At 33.3% G+C, this 12,872-nt stretch overlaps 1 protein-coding gene and 1 long non-coding RNA gene across 5 annotated transcripts; one reads left to right on the top strand and one right to left on the bottom strand.

Moving 5' to 3' along the window:
- Window positions 1-107: 107 nt before the first annotated feature.
- On the bottom strand, window positions 108-731 carry LOC144550627 (uncharacterized). The gene is made up of 4 exons (XR_013510523.1): window positions 644-731; window positions 516-558; window positions 377-433; window positions 108-258 (listed from the first exon to the last, which is right to left on the bottom strand). It is a non-coding gene; the product is annotated as an uncharacterized LOC144550627 (long non-coding RNA).
- A 2,050-nt stretch (window positions 732-2,781) lies between these two features.
- LOC144570459 (uncharacterized) lies at window positions 2,782-11,650 on the top strand. Of its 4 annotated transcripts, none has more exons than XM_078320431.1 (2): window positions 2,782-3,373; window positions 11,228-11,650. In XM_078320431.1, the coding sequence occupies exons 1-2, from the start codon at window positions 2,824-2,826 to the stop codon at window positions 11,512-11,514; spliced, it is 837 nt and encodes a 278-aa protein (XP_078176557.1). In that variant the 5' UTR covers window positions 2,782-2,823; the 3' UTR covers window positions 11,515-11,650. The 4 variants fall into 4 exon arrangements, with proteins under 4 accessions (XP_078176557.1, XP_078176556.1, XP_078176555.1 ...); XM_078320430.1 differs by having other exon boundaries at window positions 2,782-3,385; XM_078320429.1 differs by having other exon boundaries at window positions 2,782-3,397.
- The last annotated feature ends 1,222 nt before the right edge of the window (window positions 11,651-12,872 follow it).

Below are 12,872 nucleotides of genomic sequence, written 5' to 3'. Positions count from 1 at the left end.
GCAACAAAGAACGGGCATTCATACAACAATAACAAGGAATAAACAGCTCATACTAGAAACTCAATTTGCTATGCTATCATGTAACATCATGATGATCAAACCTATATTAATGTACTACTTGAGAAGGCTTCAATGCCTAATTCCCAGAATAATCTAGTGTATTGGAAAATAACAAAACAAAAACTTTCTTTTGTACCGACCTTCTGTTTTTGATGATTCAAGCTTAGATTGTCCTTTTGGTAGCATCAGAGACATATCCTGCCAAATGATATATTTTGATTCCATTAGAGATGTATGAAACAAACTCAATATATTTACAAGTATTAATATAGCCTTTTGCTATTACTTAAAAATAAAGAATGGAAATCACTAAAACCTGTTCTAGTGCTTCTTGGAACATCTCCTTCATGGTCTTATTTTCTCTCTTCAACACCTACAGATTTATGAACTAAACTAGTTGTATTTACAAAAAAATTAAATAGATGAGAGAAAATTACAGGAGGATTCCAACTTACATCTTCAAATTCATAATTTGATTTAGTGGCATCCACATACATGCTACAAGTGACAAAGGGTGAAGTGAATTAAGATAAAGCATAATAAAGTTGTACATGAAAATATAAAGGAAAAGATTGGAACTCACTATTCATAAGTGCCATATAGACGAACTAGAAGCTCATTCTTGGATTTCTTTCTCAGTTTAGCACTCACACTTCCATCATCTAAAATCTTTCGAAAGAAAAAAAAAATTAACGGTTGCGGTTTATTTGAGCGGTGGTACTACTTACAAGCATTGTGATATTTTTTTCCTGGTACAAACTATGGGGCTGGTACTGGCCAGCTTTCAAATATACAAACATTTTATTATATTTGGTCAAATAGCTTTCTATCAGTAGACAGAATTAGAACCTAGCAATTAAATCTTTTCCTGTTTTTAGCTTAAACTGGATCATAGGAAAATGACGTATATAAACCAGGCAAAATAGTCAACATTTAACAAAAAATAAGTTTTCCATTATAATAATTTAAAGGTTGTTTTAACATTTGGTAAATTAGTGGATGCTATATCTAGGGTCATTTGCAAAAATACAAAACAATCTCCATCAGATTCTGTTAACTTTCAAAACTGGGGCAATTTTACAGCATGAAAATCAACATAACAGTTGGTGACAGTATGATAAATGTAGAAAATTAGCTATCTTATTGTTACAATCATTTCCCTTGATATCCAGAAAGAATAGCCTTTTTTCAAGTGCCTAGCATTGATTAGAAATAAATAATAGTAGCTAATGATACAAATTTACATAAGTAAAAATGTAATACTACATTTATTTTCTTAACTTTGAAGAAAATATATGAGCCCCTTAGATCAGATTTTTGAGAAACAATGTAGAAACAGTAAAACCATTGGATCAGCGATTTTCAAAGTGGCTTAATAAATAGTAAAAAATTTCAGAAAAATGTAAAATTTGGTCTCCAAGCAGATATTAATATGGAGAAGGAGATGAACGGTTCAGATCGACTTTTTGGATTTTGAAATTTCAAATTTCTACCGGAAGCATTTCGGCCCATATGCTAGAGGAAGCGCGTTAGCCGTACTCTATATATATATATATATATATATATATATATATATATATATATATATAGGATTTGGCTAATATGCTATGGGTAGCTAAGAGGCCTCCCGTGCTACGGCTCAATATTCGACTTTTCAAAATCCTAATGGTCGATCCGAACCGTTCATCTTGTTCTCCATATTAATATGTATTTGGAGACCAAATTTTACATTTTTTGGAAATTTTTTACTATTTTTTTAGATTTATTGAATATCGCTGTTTTTTATGGTCCAGATTTGTCTGAAAAACAGCGATTTTCAATAAATCTAAAAAAATAGTAAAAAATTTCCAAAAAATGTAAAATTTGGTCTCCAAGCACATATTAATATGGAGAACAAGATGAACGGTTCGGATCGACAGTTAGGATTTTGAAAAGTCGAATATTGAGCCGTAGCACGAGAGGCCTCTTAGCTACCCATAGCACCGTAGCCAAGTCCTATATATATATATATATATATATATATATGATTAATACCACATGAATTTGTATCATTGTGAATTCGTAATATGAAAAAGGCATAGGAAAAGGTACATATATACCATAATTTTAATCTTATTTAAGTTTTTTTTTCTTTATATAATAAATATGATCTAAATTGTGATTTTTAACTCATTGTATGGATGCAACCCACATAACTATGTTATCCTTTTAATTAGTTTATATTTACTCGGTGTTGATTGATCAAACAAAAATTTCTAAAATTTGGCCAAAAAGAATGATGTAGCTATCTATTTTTGTAATTCTTTCACAGTATAACTAGATGTTTTTCTTTTTTTCCTTTTTGTGCATTGCCAACAATTTCATCAAACAAGGCATTAGCCATTGCGCACACAAATAAACGGACACAAAATTGGGGAATAGCCGAAGAGAGCAACTGTGCATAACAGCTAGCATGTACACTAATTAGGCGGGAACCACAATGTGGACAAGTACCTAAATTGTCAAAAGAGAGTTCTTACTTGAACACACTAATCAAAATTCATAGCTAGCGATTTTGAAAAGTTTTTCTCCATTCCTGTTTTAATTCTCCCTTTTGACACACAGACTATGACTGTGAGCTTGGTAACTATATGGTTTGAGCCATTAACTATTTAGCTATCCATGCAAAGCACCCCTAATCCCTATATATACCCCTTGCCACTTCTTTCCTAGCTACGACCATCTCATCACATTCTCTCTTCTTCTCACACTCACTTAGCCATCATGGCAACTAGCACTAAGACATTTGCACTTGCATTCCTTCTGCTCCTCAGCATTAGCCATGTATCTTTCGCTGCCAGATCACTCACAGCATATGGTGCTGGATCAGGTGGCGGCGGAGGTGGGGGCAATGGAGGCGGGGGTGGTTCTGACGGTGGCTCTGGTTATGGCTCTGGTTACGGGTCTGGCTACGGCGAGGGTGCCGGTTCAGGAGTTGGTGGAGGATATGGCCAGGGTAGTGGTGGCGGCGGGGGCGGTGGGGAAGGCGGTGGTACTGGTTCCGGGTCTGGTTATGGGTCTGGGTCCGGATCAGGATATGGTGGTGGTGTAGGTGGTGCACAGGGTGGCGGTTATGGAAGCGGTGGAGGTGGTGGTGGAGGGAGTGGTGGAGGTGGAGGCTCTGGTAATGGATCTGGGTATGGATCCGGTTATGGTTCTGGGTCTGGATACGGCAAAGGTGGTGCACAGGGTGGCGGTTATGGAAGCGGTGGAGGTGGTGGTGGAGGGAGTGGTGGAGGTGGAGGCTCTGGTAATGGATCTGGGTATGGATCCGGTTCTGGATATGGTTCAGGATCCGGTAGTGGAAACGGGCATAACTAAGTTTTGGGTTTGCTAGTAATTCCAAATGCACCTTATGTTTAAATTTGAACTTTGTAATTCTGTGATACAAAAAATAAGTGTACGTTATTGCTGTAGTTATGCATTGGTGCATGTTATAATGTACGTAATAAACCATATTGAAGTGCTTTGATCTTGTAAGAGTATACATGTGGGTTTGAACTTTTGAATAAAGAATTCCAAGTTATGTTTAAGGATCTTGCCATCTGTTTTTTCTTTCCTGGTGTATTGTTTAAATTTGTTTTATCAAATAAAGTTATTAAAGTCTATGCAAGTGATTCTCTGACAAGAGTTACTTTTCTGGTTTTATATTACGTCTGTTGCCATGAAAAGGAAAATGTTGTCAGTTGGCCAATATGCTTGTAAAACCACTAGTATCTCTTCGGTGGTAATTTAAATTTCGAATTTTTTTTTACAAATCTTATTATTTAAAAGAATAAAGAGTAAACAACATATTTCTAAATGACAAATTGACCTCAAAATTAACTCAAGTCATGAAGTATATATATACAATGATTTTCTTTCTTTGAAAAAAAAAAACATGAGTCAAATCTTTCACTACAGTAGAAAGGAGCATCAGCGATCGGTGCTGACGTCGGCGACCACTGGCATCAGCAGCTGGTGCCATCGCCGGTCGCTAAAATGTTTTTCTTTTTTAATCACCAAAAAAAAGGCACCAACGACGACCCTTCTTCTCCGCACACCCAAACCCTTATCCGCTGATAAGAAATCAATCGCCAAAACCCCAAACCTCTCTCTTCTCCAAAATCAATCACCAGAACTCCAAACCTCTCTCTTCTCAAAAATCGATTGTCTCTCCCTCCTCCTTCTCTGCGTGCCATAACCCCAAACCAGATCGCCGTCGCTATCTGCTGTTCGCCTCGCCTCGCTTGTGCATCTGTGCTCGCAGAGGACAAGACGTCTAGCCGCCTACTGCCTGCATGTAATTCTTAGACCTAATTTTAGTACCAAATTTCTTTTAAGTTCATTAATTGCTATTATTATGTTGTTTCGGTAAATCCCTTTATGCCTTCTTGCTTGTATTTGTATTGAGCTTGCTGATTTCGTATATGGGCTGAACCATATAGCCATTTTGCTTGTAAATTAATTGCCAAATTGAACCTTCAAACTTCTTGATTTTCTGATTTGTGGTGAATCAGTTTGTATTGTTGTGTTTGTGCATTAATTGTCAGATTGATTTGTGGTGAATCAGTTGTAAATTAATTTGTGGTGATTTTCTGATTTGTAAATTTATTGTCAAATCGAATCTTGACTGTTTGAGTGTTTGGATTGTGCGAGAACGTTGACTGTTATAGTATACATCTATATATACATTATACTCTCACAAATCATATAGGTTTAATATTTTATTCAGTAGTTGTAAGTTGTAACATATGATGCTGAATTGCTTATCAAGGCCATTGTCAGAAAGTTTAACCTCAGATGATTGTAAGTTGTAACATATAGGTTTTAAGACTTAGATGGTTGTGATGATATGTGTGCATGTTGTTTGGGTTTATATAGAGTTAAAGGGTGGACTGATGGTTGGTACTGTTGGAGAGGGTATTCATAACTTTTACAAGAAGAGCAGGGGTGATCAATTAACATTTAGATATCTAGACTTGCATGCCTGATCACATATAGTTAGAAACTATAAAGAACATTTCTAAGTAATCAAAGTAGAAAAATATTTGATGAACAACTATGAAAATTGATATTGTAAAAGTAAATGTACCTTAGTAGGTCACTTCCTTAAGTGAGACTATAATGGCAGATATATTTTTGCTCATCTAGTGCTGACGTCTAATTTGTATTTGTTAGGTACATGTCAAAGGACAATAGTATTGTTTTATTTTCAGTGAAGGGCAAAGTCGGTCGAAACAGTAAAATTAATATGTGCTTGGAGACCAAATTTTATATTTTTCTGAATTTTTTTACTATTTATTAAGCTACTTTGAAAATTGTTGATCCAATGGTGGGTTAACAAAACAGTAAAATCAGCAGCCACCGTTAGATCAACAGTTTTCAAAGTGGCTTAATAAATAGTAAAAAAATTCAGAAAAATGTAAAATTTGGTTTCCAAGCACATATTAATATGGAGAACAAGATGAACGGTTCAGATCGACTTTTTGGATTTTGAAATTTCAAATTTGGACCGTATGTATATCGGCCTATATGCTACCCAATGCATATTAGTCACACACTCTCTCTCTCTATATATATATATGGGGTGATTTCTTTATAAGAAAAATTACTAAATATCTTTTAGAAATTAAATGAAGCATCATCAATAAATCATGAAATGGGATCATCTCCTTCTTGTATTGTCAGATTATATTTTGTACTTGTATAAGAAATTAAATTTCATAGCGATGTTGTATACTTGTGCTTAAATTTAATTTTCGTGACTTTATTATTTTTTTGTTTTTTGTTTACGTACTCTCTTGTAATCTTTTGAAATTTAACTCCAATAAAAATATTCACGGATTTTGTGTTGAAACTTAGATTTGAAAACTCAAATTTTTCATTTCAATATATTTGTCTAAAATCTTTATTTGTAATATTTCTAAATTAGAGAGGTATATTGAAAAATCCAATTCGTTAACTATTCAATTCCGTTACACTTTCTGGGTTCGAGATATTAAAATTAAATAAAAACATTAATTTGTCCAATAGCACTTGATATTAATTAGACACATTAATTTTATTCAAACCGAATCTCTAGTACACCTGTGGATAGAAAAATCGTGTCCATTGAGTCCATCGGTTCATATGTTCAGATATAGACAGTCATAATGAAAATATAAATTAATTGTATCTTTTCAAAACTCAAATATTTTTTATACTTTAATTATGACTATTCAGATCTAAACGGATGGATGGATGGACTCGTAAGTAGAATTTTTTGTCCATATATGAGCAAGAAATTTAGTTATGTATAAATTTATAACCGAAATTGAAATATTGAGTAATAATTACTCTCTTTTCAGAAAATTAAAAAACTCATTGCATCATTTCCTTTTAATTTGTATCTGAAAAGAGAAATAAACATTTCCTATGAATCCCTTATATTTTACCATACGCGAACATTTCCTTGACTAGAAACTTGCAAATTTTCCGAAATTTTATTGACAAAGTCCAAATGACAGACGTACCATAGAAATATGAGGACTTGAGGATAACGATGATATTTCTCCTAAGCTGGATAAAGACGCTTTAATGGTAGTTGCAATTTGACTTGCAAATGACAATATATAAGCAATCAGTCGAAACATTAATTTTGGCTCCTTGCTTCCTCTTTCCGTGTACTCATGATAATTTGATTATTTGAAATAAAAAGGAATTCTTCGTTGAATTTGAATTTGAAACTGATAATATAAAGTAATATATAGCATTGTGGACTTTAAGCCACTAGCCTCACTAAAACAGCAAGCTGTAGCACCGATATCATCAGATTTCTAGAAAGAAAATAGAGGAATTTGGTATGTTAATTGTAGACCATGCTTCCAACAAAAATAATAGTATATAACTATATATCTTATTAACGACTTCGGAGTAGGTCTAATGTCTATGGGATCTAAAATTCGATGGACTGCAGAACTATCCAATCCGCTTTAAGATCTGTACCCTCAATTTTAATATCCGTGCGTACTCGTATTAATTGTCATACTCGCAGATCTTGAAATAAAACGGACAGTTGTGGAACTCATTAAACCGAAAAGTAAGTCCAATGAACATCGAACCTACTCTTTTCTCCTTATTAACGAACAAAATCATGCATGTATGACGTACGAGTTGATAAATATATATGAGTGCACCATTTTTTATTTCGAGCAACCAGATTTTTTGTTTTCTGAATTCTTTTTATAGAAATAAGAACCGGTACCAAACGAAAGGTAGAAAAAAAATGGATTAATTAGCCATAAGCAATACAAGGGGTGCAATTGTTCCTTAGTTTACTAAGGTTTTGTGTGAACTTTAAAATCTATCAGATTACATGAGAAAATTTTAAAATTAATTTTGTAGAGAGTTAAGTGATCAAAAGACGTCCAAAAAATAAATTATTAAAATTAATTTACAAACTTTCTAATTTTGATCGCTTGACTTTATACTAAATTAATTCAAAATTTTAAAATTTTCACATGTAGACACGTCACTCATAAGGTATAAGAATTTCAACCGTTTAAATATATTTCAAAAAATATAAAATTTGGTCTCCAAGCACATTTTAATACAGATTAAACATCTAACGGTTTGGATCGGCTATTTGGACTTCGATACTAGAGATATGAGCATGAATTAAAACAGCTCGTTTAATTCGCGAAGTAGCGTAGCCTTTCTCTCTCTCTCTCTCTCTCTCTCTCTCTCTCTCTATATATATATATATATATATATATATATATGAGTAAAGCTAATATGCACTTAAGTGTACCGTACTCTTAAATTTAGGCCGTTAGATTTCTTTAAAAATCGTGTAGATTCTTTAAAAGTCGTGATAGCACGACTTTTAAAGAAATCTAACGGCCTAAATTTAAGAGTACGGTACACTTAAGTGCATATTAGCTTTACTCATATATATATATATATATATATATATATATATATATATAGAGAGAGAGAGAGAGAGAGAGAGAGAGAAAGGCTACGCTACTTCGCGAATTAAACGAGCTGTTTTAATTCATGCTCATATCTCTAGTATCGAAGTCCAAATAGCCGATCCAAACCGTTAGATGTTTAATCTGTATTAAAATGTGCTTGGAGACCAAATTTTATATTTTTTGAAATATATTTAAACGGTTGAAATTCTTATACCTTATGAGTGACGTGTCTACATGTGAAAATTTTAAATTTTTGAATTAATTTAGTATAAAGTCAAGCGATCAAAATTAGAAAGTTTGTAAATTAATTTTAATAATTTATTTTTTGGACGTCTTTTGATCACTTAACTCTCTACAAAATTAATTTTAAAATTTTCTCATGTAATCTGATAGATTTTAAAGTTCACACAAAACCTTAGTAAACTAAGGAACAATTGCACCCCTTGTATTGCTTATGGCTAATTAATCCATTTTTTTTCTACCTTTCGTTTGGTACCGGTTCTTATTTCTATAAAAAGAATTCAGAAAACAAAAAATCTGGTTGCTCGAAATAAAAAATGGTGCACTCATATATATTTATCAACTCGTACGTCATACATGCATGATTTTGTTCGTTAATAAGGAGAAAAGAGTAGGTTCGATGTTCATTGGACTTACTTTTCGGTTTAATGAGTTCCACAACTGTCCGTTTTATTTCAAGATCTGCGAGTATGACAATTAATACGAGTACGCATGGATATTAAAATTGAGGGTACAGATCTTAAAGCGGATTGGATAGTTCTCCAGTCCATCAAATTTTAGATCCCATAGACATTAGACCTACTCCGAAGTCGTTAATACGATATATAGTTATATACTATTATTTTTGTTAATTGGAAGCATGGTCTACAATTAACATACCAAATTCCTCTATTTTCTTTCTAGAAATCTGATGATATCGGTGCTACAGCTTGCTGTTTTAGTGAGGCTAGTGGCTTAAAGTCCACAATGCTATATATTACTTTATATTATCAGTTTCAAATTCAAATTCAACGAAGAATTCCTTTTTATTTCAAATAATCAAATTATCATGAGTACACGGAAAGAGGAAGCAAGGAGCCAAAATTAATGTTTCGACTGATTGCTTATATATTGTCATTTGCAAGTCAAATTGCAACTACCATTAAAGCGTCTTTATCCAGCTTAGGAGAAATATCATCGTTATCCTCAAGTCCTCATATTTCTATGGTACGTCTGTCATTTGGACTTTGTCAATAAAATTTCGGAAAACTTGCAAGTTTTTAGTCAAGGAAATGTTCTCGTATGGTAAAATATAAATGTTTATTTCTCTTTTCAGATACAAATTAAACTGAGATGTAGAAAAGGAAATGATGCAATGAGTTTTCTAATTTTTGAAAAGAGAGTAATTATTACTCAATATTTCAATTTCGGTTATTTATACATAACTAAATTTCTTGCTCATACCATTCTTATATTATGCACGTAGTTGCTCTGATCCGTCAACGGTTGAGATTGAAAGATGAATTTTCAAATTAAATATCAACCCTCCAATCACATAATCTGTCTTCTTTTCATTAAATACATCTATTTTATTTGTAAAAGTCTTAATTTAGTTAAAATCATACTCGCCACACAAACTACTGCATAATTATATATATATATAGAGAGAGAGAGAGAGAGAGTGTAAGGATACTCAACTTCGCGAATTAAATTGGTTGTTTTAATTCACGCTCATATCTCTAGTTTCAAATTCCAAATTGCCAATCCAAACCGTTAGATGTTTAATCTGTATTAAAATGTGCTTGGAGAACAAATTTTATATTTTTTTGAAATTTTTTTACTATTTATTAAGATGGGTTGAAAATCGTTGTTTTTTAATGGTGCAAAATTTTAATAAAAACAGCGATTTTCAAACCATCTTAATAAATAGTAAAAAAAATATAAAAAATATAAAATTTGGTCTCCAAGCACATTTTAATATAGATTAAACATCTAACAATTTGGATCGGCTATTTGGACTTCGATACTAGAGATATGAGCGCGAATTAAAACGACCTGTTTAATTCGCGAAGTAGCGTAACCTTACTATATATATATATATATATATATATATATATATATATATATATATATATATGACTAATACCACATGAATTTGTATCATGGTGAATTCGTAATATGAAAAAGGCATAGGAAAAGGAACATATATACCATAATTTTAATCTTATTTAAGTTTTTTTTTTACTTTATATAATAAATATGATCTAAATTGTGATTTTTAACTCATTGTATGGATGCAACCCACATAACTATGTTATCGTTTTAATTATTTTATATTTGCTCGGTGTTGATTGGCCAAACAAAAAATTCTAAAATTTGGCCAAAAAGAATGACGTAGCTATCTATCTTTGTAATTATTTCACAGTATAACTAGATGTTTTTTCTTTTTTCCTTTTTGTGCATTGCCAACAATTTCCTTAAACAAGGCATTAGCCATTGCGCACACAATTAAATAAACGGACACAAAATTAAGGAAGAGCCGAAGAGAGCAACTGTGCATAACAGCTAGCATGTACACTAATTACGCGTCAACCACAATGTGGACAAGTACCTAAATTTTCAAAAGAGAGTTCTTACTTGAACACACTAATCAAAATTCATAGCTAGCGATTTTGAAAAGCTTTTGTCCATTCCTCTTTTAATTCTCCCTTTTGACACACAGACTATGACTAGCTGTGAGCTTGGTAACTATATGGTTTGAGCCATTAACTATTTAGCTATCCATGCAAAGCACCCCTAATCCCTATATATACCCCTTGCCACTTCTCTCCTACGACCATCTCATCACATTCTCTTTTCTTCTCACACTCACTTAGACATTATGGCAACTAGCACTAAGACATTTGCACTTGCCATCCTTCTGCTCCTCAGCATTAGCCATGTATCTTTCGCTGCCAGATCACTCACAGCATATGGTGCTGGATCAGGTGGCGGCGGAGGTGGGGGCAATGGAGGCGGGGGTGGTTCTGACGGTGGCTCTGGTTATGGCTCTGGTTACGGGTCTGGCTACGGCGAGGGTGCCGGTTCAGGAGTTGGTGGAGGATATGGCCAGGGTAGTGGTGGCGGCGGGGGCGGTGGGGAAGGCGGTGGTACTGGTTCCGGGTCTGGTTATGGGTCTGGGTCCGGATCAGGATATGGTGGTGGTGTAGGTGGTGCACAGGGTGGCGGTTATGGAAGCGGTGGAGGTGGTGGTGGAGGGAGTGGTGGAGGTGGAGGCTCTGGTAATGGATCTGGGTATGGATCCGGTTATGGTTCTGGGTCTGGATACAGCAAAGGTGGTGCACAGGGTGGCGGTTATGGAAGCGGTGGAGGTGGTGGTGGAGGGAGTGGTGGAGGTGGAGGCTCTGGTAATGGATCTGGGTATGGATCCGGTTCTGGATATGGTTCAGGATCCGGTAGTGGAAACGGGCATAACTAAGTTTTGGGTTTGCTAGTAATTCCAAATGCACCTTATGTTTAAATTTGAACTTTGTTATTTTGTGATACAAAAAATAAGTGTACGTTATTGCTGTAGTTATGCATTGGTGCATGTTATAATGTACGTAATAAATCATATTAAAGTCTATGCAAATGACTCTCTGACAGGAGTTACTTTTCTGGTTTTATATTACATCTGTTGCCATGAAAAGGAAAATGTTGTCAGTTGGCCAATATGCTTGTAAAACCACTAGTATCTCTTCGGTGGTAATTTAAATTTCGAAAAAAATTCTACAACATATTTCTAAATGACAAATTGACCTAAAAATGAACTTAAGTCTTGAAGTATACAATGATTTTTCTTTCTTTATAAAAAAAAAAAAAAAAAAAAACATGATCCAAATCTTTTTAGACACGTAAGTGAAAGCGTGAATGGATGAGAATGCAATTACTTGTATCTACATCGGTACCAATAAAGATCTGTTTAATATGTACCGGATCCATAGTTCAATAAAATCTTTCTAGTTCGGTTAGGGGTGTCAATGGGTACGATACGGGTAAGATGGAACCATTTTCATATCCATACCTACTAAGAATTGATCTTATCCATACTCGTTAAGAATTTGTCTTATTCGACCCTACCCTTACCCGTTAAGATTAGCGGATAATGAAATAATAGTGAGCGAATAACGAATAATACAAATATAATAGTTTTATTATTTTTACAAATAAACCATCAAAATTTATCTTGTCATACATATGTAATCATAATTACTAATATAAAATTAAAATATAAATATGCAATTAATTATAAGTAATAATTTTTTATTAAGCAAAAAAAAATTAAAGTCACAAATATCTCTTCTAACAAATTTAATTCCTTAACTAAATTATAAAACATTCAAATAAAAAAATAAAATGTTGAGCATAATATTCTTCTTATTAATTAATTTATTTTATATAATTACCTGTTACCCAACAGGTACGAAATAACCCTTACCCGTATCCATAATCATTTATCTAATGAAAAAAAAAATTCTTACCCATACCCAATAAGTTAACAAAAAATAATCTTAATTATCCATACACGTCTTATTGAATACAATACAAGTAGACTAAACGAGTGTCATTGATCACACCCCTAAGTTCGGTTGGGTTTTCAAATTGGCCCGTAATTGGATTCAAATTTCTTCGATAAAATTAACAAAATTTTGGGAAAAATTATTGGGGTGAATTCATTTTTTCATCCCTCTAAAAGTTTGTTTTCGTTCATTTCTCTTTTTCTCTTTGATTTAGCAGTCGCAAATATAAGTAATGGTGAAATTGTTGCTGGACATTAATATTTTATTGATGAGCGAA

The sequence above is a fragment of the Carex rostrata genome, chromosome 2, assembly GCF_964058835.1.
Source record: "Carex rostrata chromosome 2, lpCarRost1.2, whole genome shotgun sequence".
Classification (NCBI taxonomy): Eukaryota; Viridiplantae; Streptophyta; class Magnoliopsida; order Poales; family Cyperaceae; genus Carex; species Carex rostrata.
This window is presented reverse-complemented; position numbering and strand designations above follow the sequence as displayed.